Here is an 18,573-nt window from a genome sequence, read left to right on the forward strand (position 1 = left end):
CCAAAAAAAAAAAATAGCTGGGCATTGTGGCAGGTGCCTGTAGTCGCAGCTACTTGGGAGGCGGAGACAGGAGAATTGCTCGAGCCCAGCAGTTGGAGGTTGCTGTGAGCTGTGATGCCACAGCACTCTACCCAGGGCGACAGCTTGAGGATCTGTCTCAAAAAAAAAAAAAAAAGAAAGAAAAAAATACACAAGCATCAGTTAAAAGTTTACTGAATTGAAAAATTCTCAGTTATTGTGAGTAGATATTAATATAATGCTAAAAATCAAGACCACAAGACTGAGAGTATAGTAAGTAGTACTCTGGTTCTCCGCCTATAATATCAATTTACTCAGCTCCTCTGGAAATCATCCTACTGTGAAGGAGAAGGTAGTAGCTGCTCCATAGCTACTTCAAAGGATTGTTCTAAAAATAAAACAGAACAAAAAATATATACATATACTATCACACAGTGAGCAAAGATAAATGCATATCACTACCTGTGTTGAGAGGTCCCAAAGCCTACCCCCAGGTTAGATGATTCACTAGGACTTCCAAGATCCAGCACACAATCATATTAACAGCCAGGATTTTTTTTGTTTGTTTGTTTGTTTTAGCAAAAGGATATAAAGCAAAATAAGCAAAGGAAAAGGCACATGAGGCAAAGCTGAAGGAAATCAAGTGTAATAAGCCTTCAAGAGTCCTCTCTCAATGGAGTAACAAAGGATATGCTAAATCCCTCCACAAAGTGTGCAGAGTGGGTCTACTCTGGACATTCCTAAGAAACTCAGTACCCCTGGAGGTGGGTCATGTGGCGACCCTCTGCTTAGCAAATATCAAAATTCCAGACTCCCAGAAGGAAAACAGGTGTCCAGTATAAATCACATTGTTCAAACAGTTTAGGCACATCAAACCTACCACTCTTATCATTTATGAAAAGTTATATAATCACTGTTGGGAACTGTTTACAGCCAAGGGTCAACCTTTCAAGCAGGCAATCTAAAGAGAGGCAGTCTCAGACCCCCTATGTTAACTCTTTTCTGAACTACTAGTACCCCAGGTATATTGTGGAAGAATGTTCATGAGGGTAAATTACTATGCTTCATGCCAACTTCAGGCAGATTAAAATCTTAAATGTAAAAAAATTAAATCAATCAGAAGATAATAAAATAACAATAAATAGTTAACATCTGTTGAGGACTTGCCATGTTCCTGGAGTTAATAAGTGTTTTATATGTACAATCTCACTTTTAAGGTTCATAGTAATCCCAGGAGGTAGTGAGAGATGATGCTCAAAATACTCAACAACCAGTATCCCAAGGGAATCACGTGACTGTTAGACTACTCAGGCATGGATTTCCTAACATCAGTCCTGGAGATAGGTACTGTTATATATTCATTTAAAAAAAAAAAAAAAAGAAAGAAAGAAAAAGAAACCAACATAGAGAATCCAAGGACACACAGCTAATACACAACAGAGATGGGTTATAAAATTGCTTTTTCCAGAGCCCTTGTACTTAGTTATTATGCTATAATCTCTCTCAATGCACAAAATATTTATAAGGACCTAGGATAAGAACGAATGTCTTATACACTTACACACACACACAACACACACACATAGTAAAACCTATAAAGAAAAGCATTCCCAAATTTAATTACATTAAAATTTAAAACTTAAAAGCCATGGCCTGATGGATTATCTGCTTCACGGTTAACAAGAATTAAATTCCAACCACATAAGAAACTTTTCCATATCAATAAGAGTAATTCCCTTAAAACAACACAGCCAGTAAACCGGTTAAAAAAATAATAAAATCAGTAATGATGTAAATTTAAATGATACACCATTTCACACTAATCATAACGGGTTAAAATTTTAAAGATACAGTGTATGGGTAAAGATAAAGACAACAGAAACCCTTATTCATTATTGGGAAGTATAAATTGGTGGAACCCTTTTAAAAAGAAATGTGGTAGCATTTAATAAAGTTGAAAATATACTATTCCCAGATTTATACCTTAGGAGTGCTATTGCTAGGTTTATATCCTAAAGAAACTCTGAATTTCATGATCAAAGGGAAATGAATATAATCAATGAACTAAATGTTCATTGCTGCACTGTATATACTATCATTATTAGTTAAGAGTAACTCAAATACCAATTAGCAGGGAAACAGAGAGAAAAATACCAGTATATTCAAATAATAGAATTTTATATAAGAGTAAAAATGAACAAGAACTACAACATAAATACATATACACACAAAAATGAAACAGTAAAGAAAAATCAGAAGCTGCAGAACACTGTGTCACTTATGTAAGTTATAAAACATACCATATTGTCTATCATTCACATATACATAAACGCATTAAATGTTAAAAAGAAATGAAGATGGCATACACAACATGCCTTAGAAGTCACTTTTTTTAAAATAAGGCACATTAATAGAAATTCACTGTTTATATTTATGCCTAGGGATCTATTGAATGTATTGTTTAATATATAATAAAGCCTTTTCTTTATGACAATACATGCACACGGGCGGCACCTATGGCTCAGTCGGTAAGATGCCGGCCCCATATACCAAGGGTGGTGGGTTCAAACCCGGCCCCAGCCAAACTGCAACCAAAAAATAGCCGGGTGTTGTGGCGGGTGCCTGTGGTCCCAGCTACTTGGGAGGCTGAGGCAGCAGAATCACTTGAGCCCGGGAGTTGGAGGTTGCTGTGAGCTGTGTGAGGCTACAGCACTCTACCGAGGGCCATAAAGTGAGACTCTATCTCTAAAAAAAAAAAAAAAAAGAGAATACATGCACACAAGAGGGGTGAAAGGCTGAAAATTAATGATCTAGTTTCTATGTCAAAATTTTGTAAAAGAAAAACAAACTAAAAGAAAATGGAAGGAAATAAAGACATGAACAAAAATCAATAATACAGAAAATAAACAAATACCAAAAAATTAGCAAAGTCCAAATTTGATTCTTGGAAATAAAGAAAAAAGAGAGGAAATACCAATTACCAGCATTGGAAGGGGAAAGCAAACATTATTATAAGACCTTAAAAAATATTAAAAAGATGAAAAGATAATCCTAAACAACTCACATCAACAATTCACAAACTTAGATGAAATGGACAAAGTCTCAAAAACCAACACAAGAAGAAACATACGTATAAATTTTAATGGGCCAGTATCTATTTTAAAAATCAGAGCTATTTTTTTTTCTTACCAAAAAAAAAAAACACCTCCAAGTCCAAAAGGCTGAATTCTGGTGAATTATTTTCCATACTTAAAGAACAAGTAACATCAATTATATATGAACTCTTAAAGGTCAGAAAAATGGAGAAAACTTGTCAACTCATTATAAAGCCAACATGACCTTGATACAAAAACATGACAAGAAACAAAAAGACAGAAAGAAAATCATAGAGCATAACAATCTAGCTCATGAACATAAATACAAAAACATTAATAAAATATTAGCAAATCAAATTTAATTCATTTTAAAAAGATAATACATCACCACCAAGTGAATACATGCCAGGAATGGAAAGGTAGTTTAATATTTGAAAACAAATCAATCCATTCCCCGCACAGAAAGAAATGTATCATTTCATTATCTCAATAGATACAGAGAAAGCATTTGATAAAATTTAATTCATTCACAATAAAAATTCAGCAAATAAAATGAAGGGAACTTGAGTAATCTAATAAAATCCCTCTTTACTCCCCCATAAAAACTTTAATGGTTGTGAACTATCAAAGCTTTTCCTCCAAAATTCTATCCTCATTTTAATTCAACATTATCTTGGTGGTCCTAACCAGTGCAGTGGGGTCGGGGTGGGGCTGGAGAGGTGCCTTGCAAATGGTATGATTATATAGTGTATACAGATGTTCCAAAAACATCCATGAGCAAAAATTATTAAAACTAGTAGATGAATTTACCTGAGAAGAACATGTCAACAAACTATAGAGACCAAGGACCTTGGCCCCCTAAAGGTTCATTGAAAAATCACTGACATGAGGCAGATTAACAGGAGAAATGGCATACAAATTGATTTAACAAATACATTGAAGTCTTCAGAATGAAGACCTGAACACACATGGAAAATCATGGAAAATACATGGAAAATCATGTATTTTTATGCAACAAAGTATGGGCAGTCATGTAGAACTATGATTAGACAAAGACTGAGTGGGGAAAGCCAGCAACGCCTCTCTAGATTCTTCTCAGCTTCTATGAGCATCCATTCCTTCCTTGTGGTAGAGGGCAAGGCCCTGTCTAGAATGGAAGTCTTCCAACCTACAAACAAGGTAAGTCAAATAATTTCTTTATGGCCTGCTTTACATAGAATAATTTTAGATTTTATGCTGGCCTTTGAGTAAAGAGGCTCTGGTTTCTGTGACATCCACCTTGGGGAAGAGGGATTCTAGTTTCTATGCCTCACCTTGGGAAAGAATCAGACTGAGAGACAGCAGATGACCAGAAAAAAACTGCTAGTTCTGAGAACTTCATTTTTGGCTACTGTTTTTTGAGCCCTAAAAAGTCAAAAAAAAAAAAAAATCAAGTAAATTTGTAAATACAACAAAAAAATCTGAAAATAAAATTGTAGTCAGGTGCAGTGGCTCACGCCTGTAATCCTAGCACTCTGGGAGGCCAAAGCAGGTGGATTGCTTGTGCTCTCGAGTTCAACACCAGCCTGAGAAAGAGTGAGTGAGACCCTGTCCCAAAAAATTCTAGCCGGATGTTGTGTCAGGTGCCTGTTGTCCCAACTACACAGGAGGTTGAGGCAAGAGGATCACCTGAGTCCAAAAGTTTGAGGTTGCTATAAGCTATGATGCCACAGCATTCTACCCAGGGTGACAAAGAGAGACTCTGTCTCATTAACAGTAGCAAAATCCAAACCTAAAAAATAAACCATCCATTTTATAGAAAAACACAAACAGCAAGAAATATTTCTAAAGTCCTAAATAAACGAAGGACTATACCATAATAATGAAGACTATTATAAACATGTCAATTCTCTGCAAACCAATCTATAAAGTCAATGCAGTCTCATTCACAATCCCTGCAGGTCCTTTATAGAAAATGACAAACTTATTCTAATACAGTAGAACCTCCATAGTTAACCACCTTCCTACCCTGACCACCACATTAAGTTGACCTACTTTTCATAAACTGGATGTGTACCACATGTACTCAATGGAAGTTCCTTATGTTGACCACCTCCATATGTTGCTCAGTTCATTATAGTCCCTTGGGTGGTCAATTTACAAAGATGCTACTGTATTTAAATGGGAATACAGAAGGCTAAGGAGAAATAGGAAAATCTTGGAAAAGAACAAGGCTGGAAGATAACACACTACCAGATAGTAAAATTTAACTTGTCTATATTAAAACAATGTAAGGCCATAAGGCATGAATAGTGATAAAAACTGGATTTCAATGGAAGTATAGAAATAGCTAAAAGTTAACCAGTCATTGTTCCCTAACTTCTGTACTGCTATAACTGCTTACAGCTTAAATGCCATATATTCTTGACATGAGCAAATTTGTGTTTCTATAGATAATATCACTACTATAAAACTTAAAACTTTTTTTTTTTGTTTGTTTTTTGAGACAGAGTCTCACTATGTCACCCTGGGTAGAGTGCCATAGCATCACAGCTCACAGCAACATCAAACTCTTGGGCTCAAGCAATTCTCTTGCCTCAACCTCACAAGTAGCTGGGACCACAGGCGCCCGCCACAGCGCCTGGTCATTTTTGGCCGGGGGGTTGCAGTTGTCATTGTTGTTTAGCAGGTCGGGGCAGGCTCGAACCCACCACCTTCAGAGTATGTGGCTAGTGCCCTACTCATTGAGCTATGGGCGCTGAGCCTTAAAACTGTTCTTTGAGGTATCTTCTAGTCACTGCATTTGGGAAGACCAACTGATGTCAACCAGACCAGTGGCCCTGCTTGGGAAATGATCCAGCAAGTCATATGACCAAGGAACTGTCCCAGCAAAGAAGATAATTTCTGCTTCCCAATCCTATGAGTCCATTCCCAGAAAATTAGCAAACCCAATTCCCTAGCCTTTTGTTTGCCAAACTATCTTTAAAAATCTTAGCGTCCCTCACCCCTCCCCAGGCGGCGCCTGTGGCTCAGTGAGTAGGGCGCGGGCCCCATATGCCGAGGGTGGCGGGTTCGGATCCAGCCCCGGCCAAACTGCAACAGAAAAATAGCTGGGCATTGTGGCGCGTGCCTGTAGTCCCAGCTGCTCGGGAGGCTCAGGCAAGAGAATCGCGTAAGCCCAAGAGTTAGAGGTTGCTGTGAGCCGTGTGACGCCACGGCACTCTACCCGAGGGAGGTACAGTGAGACTCTGTCTCTACAAAAAAAAAAAAAAATTCTTAGCCCCCAAATTGTCAAAGAAACGGGTTTGATAACATTTTCCCATCTCTTAGCCTGGCACCTTGCATATTAAACTTTGTCGTTACAACCCCTGTGATCTCAGTATATTGGCCTTCTCCTGGGCAGTAGGCAAAGTACCCAGTTGGACAGTAACAAACCTAATTTAAAGCTACGATATTTAAAACAGCAATTGCTGACACAGGATAGACAAATGGGCCAATGATATATTTATATATTCAGTCACTGATTTATGACAAAGATGACTTTGCAATAGAGTGGGAGAAAGATCACTTAAAAAAAATTAATCTTAACTTCTATCTCATACCATTCACCAATAATTTTCAGATGAACTACAGACCTAAATGTGAAAAGTCAAAAATAGTCTTCAGGATGTTAGGATAGGCAAAGATTTCACAGAGTTCAAAGAAGTGGTAACAATAAAGGGAAAAACAGTAAATTGGACAGTACTAAAATTGTTAAGTTATAGCATCAAAAGACACTATTAACAGATTTAAAAAGCAATTCACAGAGTAGAGAATATACAGTCTATATACACATACATACATACATGCACATACATATATAGTAAAATATTTACTAATATATCTAAACTATATGATGAATTTTTACAAATAAACAAAAATAAATACAGGTATCCTAACAGAAGAAACTACACAAGAGGATATCCTAATATTACAATAAACATACATGAAGGTACTCAGTGAGTAGTTACCACGAAACACAAGACAAATCTCAATGCAATACCACTATACCCCACCAGAACAGCAAAAATGCAAAAAGACAGACAACATCAAGTGTAGCCAGAAGGGAAATTTCTGGAATGTTCGTTTACTGCCAGTGGGAGTGTAAACAGGTATGATCACTTTGGTAAACTGACAACATCACTACACATAAGCATAAGCATAGCCTATAACGTAGAAATCTCTCTCTTACATATTTTACCAATGGAATTGAATGTATGTTCACCAAATAACATACAGCAAAATCTTCTCAATAGTGCAACTCATTAAAATACTATGAACAACCTAAATGCCCATCACAATAGGATAAAATAAGTTGTCATCTATTCACACAAAGGAATATAATACAAGAATGAACAAACTACAACTGACAAATGCATACTGATTAAAAGCCACCAGACATAAAATAATACAACCTTATTATTCCATTTATATAGAGTTCAAGAACAGATAAAACCAATCTATAGTGAAAGAAATCAACAGTTGTTATAAGGTGAGAGAATTACTAAAAGGAACATTCTGGAATGATAGGAATATTCCTTATCTTAATCTGGATTTTTGTCAAGCACATACATTTATCAAAATTCCCTGGGCTATCTGTAGAAGATTCATGCATTTTATTATATGCAAATTATACCTCAGCAAAATACTGGTAGCATTTAAACAAATAAATAGCCAGGATTCTAGACCAGTGTTATACAAAGCAGTCAGTCTAGAAACTTATCTGTTTTGGGGTACTGACATGATTAGGAGCTGGTACCAGAATGTAGCACAACACACTGCTTCTTTCAAAGAAAAAAATCTAACTATAAAAACGTTAGCTGAACTAAATAGTAGGCTGAACTCAGCTGTGTTAGAAGTGACTGTTGACAATACATGGTAGTGAAAGTTCCTTATTGTGACCTGGATTGAAATGAGCATTGTTGTAGAGACCAAGAAAAGGAAGAACATGCTAAAGTTATGTTTTTTTTTGTTTGTTTTTTTCTTTTGTAGAGACAGAGTCTCACTGTACCGCCCTCGGGTAGAGTGCCATGGCGTCACACGGCTCACAGCAACCTCTAACTCTTGGGCTTACGCGATTCTCTTGCCTCAGCCTCCCGAGCAGCTGAGACTACAGGCGCCCGCCACAACGCCCAGCTATTTTTTTGTTGCAGTTTGGCCAGGGCTGGGTTTGAACCCGCCACCCTCGGCATATGGGGCTGGCACCCTACTCACTGAGCCACAGGCACCGCCCAGAACATGCTAAAGTTATTTGGGGGCTGAGTTAAAGATATTAATTTGAGCTTCTTTAAGGAAAAGAAGAAACAGAAAAAGCAAACTGATCTAAATAAAGACAGTAAGATGTCAGAGGAGAGTAAATGAACTAAACCTACTGGTTAAAAGAAAAAGATATATCTATATCTGTATCTATCTATCTATCTATATATTTGTTTTTGCAGTTTTTGGCCGAGGCCGGGTGAATCAAACCCACCACCTCTGGTATATGGGCTGGCATCCCCCCTCCCTGAGCCACAGGCACCGCCCAATCAATATTTTTTTAAATAGCAAACTATTTGCTGTGTACCAAAAAGGCTGATAGTAAAAGGAGGGACAATATTCAGGGTGGCCATAGGTGCATGTGCAATTTAAAACAGTGTGAAATTTAAAATTACACATGAAGTTTATGGCCACCTTGTATAAATAAAACCAGTAAGATATACTAATTTCTGGGGGAAAAAGAAGTTTAAAGATGAAAAGCATAATTAGGGATAGGAAAGATCACTAAACAATGACCAGAAGTCCAGTTCACCAAAAACACAATAATTCTAAATAGTTGCACAACAGAAGTTGCTTAAAATATGTAGACAGAGCGAAACATTCACAGACTTCAAAGCAAAAATTGTAAATCCAGTGTCACAAGAGATCCCAATACACTCCTCTCAACTTCTTCCATTAATTCTCCATCCTTTCTCAGGCTGTCTTCCCTTTAGATCAGGAGAGAAAGACAGAGATATCTTCTTGTTCCAAGGCACGAAATGAAAATTTTTGTGGCTGCCCATCCCATATATAAGCTTACTGATCAAGGATGAAACTCATGGATGGTAAGAGCTAATAGTCAACAGAGAAGGCTATTTTGTCATTCATCACAGGGAACAATGAACTGAAGTTGGTGAACCTCTAAAAAATGTCAGGTACTAAGCGGCTTATTGCTGCCATCTGTTGGACACAATGTTCATTTGCACTTCAATTATACTGACTTTACAATCTTCATATGAAAACATAAGCCCCTAAATTATAACCTTTTCTTAACTTCCTTTATCTAATGTGATGATAAATTATATTATCTCTCGCTCTCTTATATCATTCACTCTCTCTCTTATCTCATAGACTTTCTAAATTATATGCATATACTCTGTTTATGCAGCTTAAGCCTCTGGTAACAAAGTCTTATTTTTTTTAAGTTGCAGGTTTACATGAGTATGGAAAACTATACTACCTGAAATCCACTTGAAATTTAATACAGTAGAACCTATGTAAGTTGACCACCTAAGGGACTATAACAAACTGGTCAACATACAGAGGTAGTCAACAAAAGGAACTTCCATGAAGTACATGTGGTACAGATCTGGTCTGTGAAAATTAGGGAAATTTAAAGAGGTGTTCAGTGTAGGGAAGTTGTCAACTATGGAGGTTCTACTATATATCCAAAAGATAACCAATTTTCCCATTGAACTATTGAAAAATAATACAGTAGAACCTCCATAGTAGGACTGCCTAATTTTCACAGATTAGATATACACCACACGTATTTATCAGTACAGCAGGCCTAGTTCCTTATGTTGACCACCTCCATATGTTGACCAGTTTGTTACAGTCAATTCTAACAGAGGTTCTAATATATTTTATGTACTGAATAAATCCCAATGAATCACTTGAAATATCCCAGTTACACTTCAGTAATATGACATACTATCTGCATTATTGCAATGTTTCTTAATCTATGCACATATAAAGGTATAGTAGGTCTTCTAGCACTCATCTATACTCAGTTCTCTCACCGTACAAGCACACAGGAATATTACACTTCCTGACCCCTTAGTACTTATGTGGGACCATATAATTAGTCCTCATCAATAGCTTGTGACTTAAAGTGCTATGTGCCACTTGCAGCTAACTCAAGTAACTGCATGTATAAGATCCTGCCACAGTGACAAAAAGAGGCCTCAAACAATAGTCAAGCCCCAAAATCAAAGCTGCTGATATCCTAAAGACAGCTGCCAGCAGTGCCTGTGGCTCAAGAAACAGGGCGCTGGCCCCATATACTGGGGGTAGCAGGTTCAAGCCCATCCCCAGCCAAAACTGCAAAAAAAAAAAAAAAAAAAAAAAGATAGCTGCCCAGACAGCTGTCCAGACCCGCAGTAGACTTTCTAAGAGTGAAAAAATAAACTTTTACTGTGTTAAGCCCCTAGGAGCTGTCACATCAAAATTACCTCAACAAGTAATGAAAAGTGGCACTAGTGCCATCTTAGGTTGTATAATTCTTCACTGTGAGCTGTGACCTGTGTGATATAAGATGCTAAGCAGCATCTCTCGCTTCCATCCATTAGATGCCAAGTAATGCTTATCAATATGACAATCAAAATTGTCTCCAGACACTGGCCTCTTCCCTGTCTTTGGGAATGACTGGTATGGCTTAAACTAACCAATACAGTATGTACATATTTATGTATATATGATGAAAATGTGTGTATATTTAAGTCAAAGGTTATATATTCCCCATAGAGGGTCAGATACTTTTTGGCCCTTAACAGATTTAGTTTCCCATTTCTCTAACTAGTAACATTAATTTTTAACTTTTTAAAAATCCAATCAATATCATAAGTCTCTCTATAGTAAGAGAAACAACTGTTCCAAGAATATATAAATTCATACATACTATGCTGTTCATTTCAGAAGACTCATAGCTCCCAACCGGATGGACATTTCCAATAGGTTCCAAGCCCTCTTCATCCCACATGTATGTTCCATCAGAACTATCAGAGGGAGAGAGTTCAAGTGAAGAACCAGCTCTGTAGTCTGTATCTGGTGAAATTAAGTTATTCCCAGAAGGATGTTTTGTACATTCGTTCCTGTCTTCAATTGATTAAAAAAAAGAGAAAGAAAAAGAAATTATTAATTCACAAAATATAATTATTTCTCATGTTCTAAAACTGTAAGTTCTAAAAATTTGACATATTATAGCGAAAAAGTTGGCCAAAAAAAAGCATTTATACTAGCATTTCATGTTTACTAAGCAATAAAAAAAAATCTATAGGCAAAATTTTAAAAACAACCTGAAATAGACAAAAAAAAAAAATTATTTAGCCATCTTTTACTTCTGTCAACATTTCTAAAAGTATAAATAAAGCCTCCTGTTTCTTTAATATTTCCCAGAATAATTTAACCAATGGCCAGAAAACTCGATCCTCTGTGTATAATCTCACAGGTGACTCCATATAAGGAAAAATCCTATTCTGGCAGTCACTTTTAGAAGACCCACAGGTAATTAAGATTTTATATGTGCATCTCAAGGCATGACCTTGTCCCTTGATTAAACCATGTGAACCAATCTTTTCAGTTTTCTTTTCCATTCGGGCATACAATACATTTTCTCCAAGATTTAGTATTTAACAGATGCTATCACCATTTCTTCAATTAGAAAAATAAAGAAAGAAGGCTCTTCTGGAAGTATAACTATAAAAATTGCTAAATAAGAAAAACTTCCGAGGATAAAAATGCATTATATTAGACATAATGCATATTATCTCACTTACCCTTTGGTACAGCTTTACTCTTAACAAATAGTAATGAAATGCTACCTTAAGGGAAGAGACGGTTTGTTTAATGGTATAAGCCACTGGGTGATCGAAACAGGGAAAATTATTTGGAAGCACTGCCTATACTGGGGAGAAACAGGCCTGTGTATGACAGCCAAAGAAAAGCAAAGGTAAGGATAATTTTATTAAAGTTGTTTTAGATAAGGTGAAAAATGGAATAGGGAGCAAAAGTCACAAGGAAGATAAATGTTGCCCCACTCCAATTTTATCTAGCTCCATCCTTCTGTGAAATTGACAGTATCTTAGAATTTATCTAATGATAATCCTGAATTTAAGTTCAGTTATATTTCTAGTAGAAAGCAAATAAAGTTAAGGATATGAATATTTACCAGAGACACTTATATCAATCCATTCATTGGTTTTACTGAAGGATTTTTCATTTTCCTTGGAAACATCAAATAGATCCTGTGGTGGTACATTTTCATGTTTTTCTTCTTTGAGAGAAATTTCTTCTGGAGTTATTCTTGTTCTGTTGGAGTCTTCTATATCTATAAAATCATCACTAAAGTCTTCACTTAAATCATTCTTATCAGAAGATGACAAAGACGACAAAGAAATGTCATCCACATCATCACTCAGGTACCTAATTTTAGCATCATGTTTCACTGTCTGGTCATTTTCTGTTCTAAAATTCTCATTTTCAATTAGTTCTTGGTCCTTATTAGCAGCTTTGTCCTTAGCCAAAACTGTAGCATCTTCCTCTATACGTGTATCAGCAGGTGAATTTTTATTTCCATCAACTGTGATAGTCCCAGAAAACGGAGGTCGGTTAGATTTCAAGAGAGAAGGATGAACCATTCTGTAACCTAAAGTGGAAGTTACACCTGGGCCATTTGGTAAAGCCAGCTTCTTTCCACCAGCAGCATAAGGCCTATTAAATCCATACCCCAAATGTTCATTCCCATTGAGTACTTCTGACTGTCGGGAATTTCTTGTTAGCATGCTTGACCGTAGAGGCACTCTAATGGATAGCTGTTGGTTCTGATAAGGCTTTGTTAGTTCTACAGCTCTATTGAAGGAATGTGATCTGGTTATAGATGAAGGTGGAAGGAATGAATTCTGAATGGAATGTGAAAAACTTTGTGACCTTACCATTTTTTCACAACTAATAGATTTAATATTGTCTGGGGATTGTGCTAAGCTTTCTCCAGAACTGCTTCTGGTGGCACTGGAGTTTGCTCTGGGCCTTTGCATGCCACCACCAACTGATCGGTTTCCATAAAATCCATTCAATTGCGATTTTGAAGCACTGACTGAAGAATATGAAGTCCTTCCTAATAACGTGCCTTTGGTGAATTTACCCAAATTAGATGGTCCAGAAAAAGACTTTTGGTTTAACTCCTCTGTTGATGACACAAACATAGTGGATGGCTTTGCTAACTTTGATGTGAGTAAAGAAACACTTTTCAAACCTCCCTTTATCCCATTTTTATCAAACATTCCTTGAGTAGAAGCATGTTTACCATGTGAATTCTGAGTATTGCTGGGCTCTTCAGCACCTTGTGCACTAAGTTGGTATTTATTTGTTTTTCTCCAATTAAATGAATGGGATGATGGACAATCAGAGCCATTATTTTTGATGTAACTTTTAACATTACTATTCTTGGAAGTTCCTAATAAATTAACAGGTGTCCCATTTGGCATTGGTTGCAATGTACTTCTTACAGATTTTGTTCCATACTTTGGCAACTTGGAACCCAAAAATGTCTTGATTTGTGTTTTTTCTTCCATGAGCTATAGGGTACATTTGTTCTTAAAACTGGACAGAATCTATGGAGAAAAAAAAGAGAGATTAAACATTCCTAAATAAGGATAATTATATGAATTATTACATAATAGGAATGCATGTACTTATATATTAATAATTACATGCCAAAAATCCCAAAAGCTACTCATGATTTCTACAGAACTCTTAATAAATACTGAATGCACTATTCAAATTAACAACTTCATGCTGGAAGAAAATAAACAAAATTTTTATACACATTTATAAACTTGCCCCAAATGCCCATCAACCCATGAATGGATCAACAAACTATGGCATATGTATACCATGGAATACTATTCAGCCATTAAAAAAGATGGAGACTTTACATCTTTTACATTTACCTGTATGGAGCAGAAACACATTCTTCTTAGTAAAGTATCACAAGAATGGAAAAATAAATATCCAATGCACTCAATACTAATAAAAAATCAATATATAAACAATTACATACTTATATGAATAATGAAACACTAGTACAGGGGAAGGGGAGGAGGAAGGGAGGGGGGTAGATGATTGGGGTATGTGGCAGTATCTCCTCTATGCTACACGTTGTGAGGGTTTATGACACGCTCCCTGGGTGAGGGGCTCTTGTACAACTGGAACTTTATCCTGGAAGTGAGAACTATGTCATCTAAATATTTGTACACTCATATTAATTTGAAATAAAGAAAAAAAAATTATAAACTTGGGCTATGATGACAGCAAAATCCAGAAATAACAGATTGCCAAATTTGACTGTATAAAAAAATAACACTTTTATGTCTTCCAATTTCCAGTTAAAATAACTTTTTCGCTCTCATTTAATAGTCTCTTATTTAAAAACAAGAGCATGTGGCAGGGTGCCCTTAGCTCAGTGGTTAGAATGCTGGCCCTAAGTACTGAGGATGGTGGGTTCAAACCCAGCCTGGGACTGCTTAACAAAAAAAAAAAAAAGCATGTAATCTTTTTGAACATAAATGGTCTTATGAAAACTGGAATATATTTTTAAAAACTTAATTACTGGCCGGCACCTGTGGCTCAGTGGGTAGGGCGCTGGCCCCAAACACCAAGGGTGGCAGGTTCGAACCCGACCCCGGCCAAAATGCAAAAAAAATAGCCAAGCATTGTGGTGAGCACCTGTAGTCCCAGGTACTTGGGAGGCTGAGGCAAGAGAATCACCTAAGCCCAGGAGTTGGAGGTTGCTGTGAGCTGTGACACTACAGCACTCTACCGAGGGCAATAAAGTGAGACTCTGTCTCAAAAAAAAAAGAAAAAACCTTAATTACTAATATCACAGGAAGAACATAGGTCCAGAATACAAGAATATAAAAAATATATATATATTTCTTCTGGCAATAAGGGTTGAGATGTCAGCTGTCATTTTAAGCAACTAGCTCAAAAAGAGAACTACAAGCACAAAAGGCATAAAACTAGAAATGAATATTCTATTTGAATAACTTTAATAAAGTATAATATGTCAGATGATATTATAAAGATGAGAGAAATGTTAAAATAGCCTCATAACAAGAGAAATAAAACAGGGCCACTGTATATTCACTGTGATTATGTAAAAGTTCTATAAAAACACAAACAAGAGAAAATGGAAATTTCAAAATATATACCTTGGGGTCATTAATTTCTTCATAAATCACATGATACTGTCTTTAATTTGTTAATTTTTTTAATTAGAAAACGGATTCCAAATCAACCCTAGCCTAACAATTAGAGTTTCTAGAGTACGTATTATAATGTTAAAAGTAAATACTTAGAAAATCATAGCACTTTCAAGTAAAAATGGCAAGGTAAAGCAGAATTAAACAATGTCCCATCACCAACGATAAATGGGACAGTATATATATATATATATATATATATATAATTTTGTAGCCAAAAGCCCACCAACTGCAGTCAAACAAGAAATAATTCAAACTAAAAACCTAGAATCCTTAAGAAGCAGTGGGCAGTACGGTATAGTATGACTCCTAGCCTGATTATACCGCCAGAAAGCAGTAACAAGAAAGATAAGTGGGCTGTCTCAGGAGGAAGTTTAATAAACATCCTCCAATTTGAACAGATAGATTTAATTTATGCCAAGTGCAGTGGCTCACACCTGCCCCAGCACTTTGAAAGGCGGAGATGGGAGAATCACATGAGACCAGGAATTGGAGACCAGACTGAGCAACACAGTGAGACCTTGTCTCTATGAAAAATAAAGCAAAATAGCTTTGTGTGATGGTGGGTGCATGTACTCCCAGCTACTCAAGAGGCTAAGGCAGGAGGTTCACTTTTGAGCCCAGGAGTTTGAGGCTGCACTGAGCTATGATCACACCACTGCATTCTAGCCTAGACAACAGAGCAAGACACTGTCTCTTGAAGGAGGAAAAAAGAAAAAGCCTCTTTCTTGTCCTTGCTCCCAAGATGACAAAAGAAAAGAAGGAACAACCAAAAAGAGGCCAAAATGGCTACAGCCATGTGCAGCCTATCCACTGCACAAACTATGTCCAATGTGTACCTAACAACAATCTGTTAAGAAGTTCACCATTCTAAACATAGTGGACCAGAGCTGTCAGGAACATTTCTAGAATGAATGTTTTCAATGCCAATGTGCTTCTCAAGCCATATATGATTTACTGCCTGAGTTGTGCCACTCACAGCAAGGTAGTTAGGAATTGGTCTCAGGCAGCCCACAAGGACTGAACACTGTCACTCTGAGTTGACACAACCTCCACCAAAGTCTATGTAAGGAGCCAAGTCCTTAACCACAGGAGAAAAATGATCCTCTGAGGGAAAAAGGGCAGGCTCTCACAATAATGACATCTCATACCCTTTCATCTACAAAGAAGCAGAAAGAGAAAAATATACATTTATCAAACAAAGGAGTACTGAGGGGGTACATTAAAATAAAGAAAAAAAATCACAGCTAAGGTAGGAATGGCCTTAGGGCGAATCACCCACATTATATCAAGACAAAAGTGAAGTCTTGACCAAGCTATCCGAATTAACCTGAGCAAGATAAAAAGAAATAGCCAAGAACTGTATAAATTATAACATACATCTAATAAAACAAAAGCTCAATGATGAAAAGACAAAATAGATAAATTTAAAAAGAGGTTATAGAGCTAAGTAAACCAATTAAAAAGAGCAAGGCATCTGAAAAAAAAGCAAGAAAAAGAACCAAAGATAGGAAATCAAACTAATGGCAAGGGGAAAAAATCTAAAGATAACAATACTGAGAAGAAAAAAAAACAAGAACAATGAAATCAAAGCCATTAGACAGAAAATGTAGGACAAAGATTGAACACAGAGATAATTAGTGTCCCTGAAGTAGAATAACTAATCAAGTGGAAGAGAAAAGGCAGGGAGACATAATAGAAAATATCCCTAAAATAGAGGTAAAAAAATGTATAGAGGGAAAGGAAAAATATACCAAATCATAGCTCTGAATACATGTCCTATTGAAGTTAATGAAACACCAAGGATAAAGAAATAATTCTACAGAAATGCAGGATGTAAGGAAGGGGGAAAGCATTTCACCTTGTAAAGATTTTAAAACTAGGCATATGTAAAAGAAATTACTGGATCCTTCCAAAGAAATGCTGGAACATTTCTGGGGAAAACTTATCCTACAGGAATCACATTAAACTTACCATAAAAAATTTATTCTATATTCACTATTTCCACTCCACAATTCTAGTTCTTATGCTCGTAATTTCTTCCTGTACTACCAAACTTTCCTACATTATCTCAAGATACCAATCTCATTTCTATTCAAACTGTCAACAGTTATCCTCTTCAAACACAGATCTGATCATATTATTCTACTCACTGAAAACCATGTGTGGGCCTACGAACACCAAAATAAAACCCAAAATTCATTACATAGGGACCAACCTTCTGCTTGGTTCTACCCTACCTCTACTCTCAAGCAAAGATGCATTTCCCAAAATCTATGGTATACTTTCTACCTTCTATGCCTTTGCTAAATATAAAGACTACCTTGAAGACGCTATTCTCAAAAGTCCAAAATTACTACTAAATACACAAACCTTTCCAGTTAAAATTAATCTTGCATTCTTCTCTATTCCCTTCATGCCAATAATGCAGATGAGTCTGTCTTCTAACTGAGTGCATGCCTAGTTTGCCCATTAGATAATAAACTCATTGAGAGCATAAACTGAGTCTATATACTCTACTTTGAGACCTGTTACGGGACCACAATTATAATAGATCCTCAACTTCCAAGTAAATACACAATCTCTTAAATGCAAATTAACAAATAGTCAAGACTAAAAATAACTTTTTTGGGGAAACCTATGATTAACTGGTAGTAGCTGCCTTGAGTAATGAGTTGAAGAGGGTTCTAACATCAAATGTAGTCTCTCAAGTAGTATCCATCAAGCAGGAGTGCCTGCCACAAGCAGAGAAAGGAACAGTGGCAATATCCTTGCGACCTAACTGCCTTCTATATTTTTGATAATGAAAATTACCACAAAACATACTCCCACACCCACAAACACTCTCAGCATAGACTAAGAAAACTGACAATGATACTACACATATAAGGGTCATTTTTCAAATCACCTTATAAAGGTGATTAACACATACGTAAATAACACATACGTAAGATTCTGTCCACAGGTGACTCAGTCTGTGAATCAGAAAGGCTTTAACATTTCCCTGCCTATCACAAGTAAGACTGAGGAGAGAACATTCTATTCTTTCACTTCTCTATGCCTCTATTTTCCTGTCTAAAATGAGGATAATACATGTCCCAAGTATTAGTAACTTAGAGATACAATATGAGTCCAAAAGACAGACACACTGTTAAAGCATCCAGGGT

At 36.4% G+C, this 18,573-nt stretch overlaps 1 protein-coding gene across 4 annotated transcripts in view; it reads right to left on the reverse strand.

The window, feature by feature from the left end:
* Nucleotides 1-18,573, reverse strand: part of CCSER2 (coiled-coil serine rich protein 2) — a 211,722-nt gene that overhangs the window by 153,537 nt on the left and 39,612 nt on the right. For all 4 annotated transcript variants that reach the window (XM_053584499.1, XM_053584500.1, XM_053584503.1 and 1 more), the window contains 2 exons: nt 12,316-13,756; nt 11,047-11,243 (listed from right to left, as the gene is read on the reverse strand). In XM_053584499.1, the coding sequence (XP_053440474.1) occupies nt 11,047-11,243; nt 12,316-13,717 (1,599 nt within the window). In that variant the 5' untranslated portion in view covers nt 13,718-13,756. The remainder of the gene's footprint in view (nt 1-11,046; nt 11,244-12,315; nt 13,757-18,573) is intronic.

Source organism: Nycticebus coucang, chromosome 3, assembly GCF_027406575.1.
Source record: "Nycticebus coucang isolate mNycCou1 chromosome 3, mNycCou1.pri, whole genome shotgun sequence".
Lineage (NCBI taxonomy): Eukaryota > Metazoa > Chordata > Mammalia > Primates > Lorisidae > Nycticebus > Nycticebus coucang.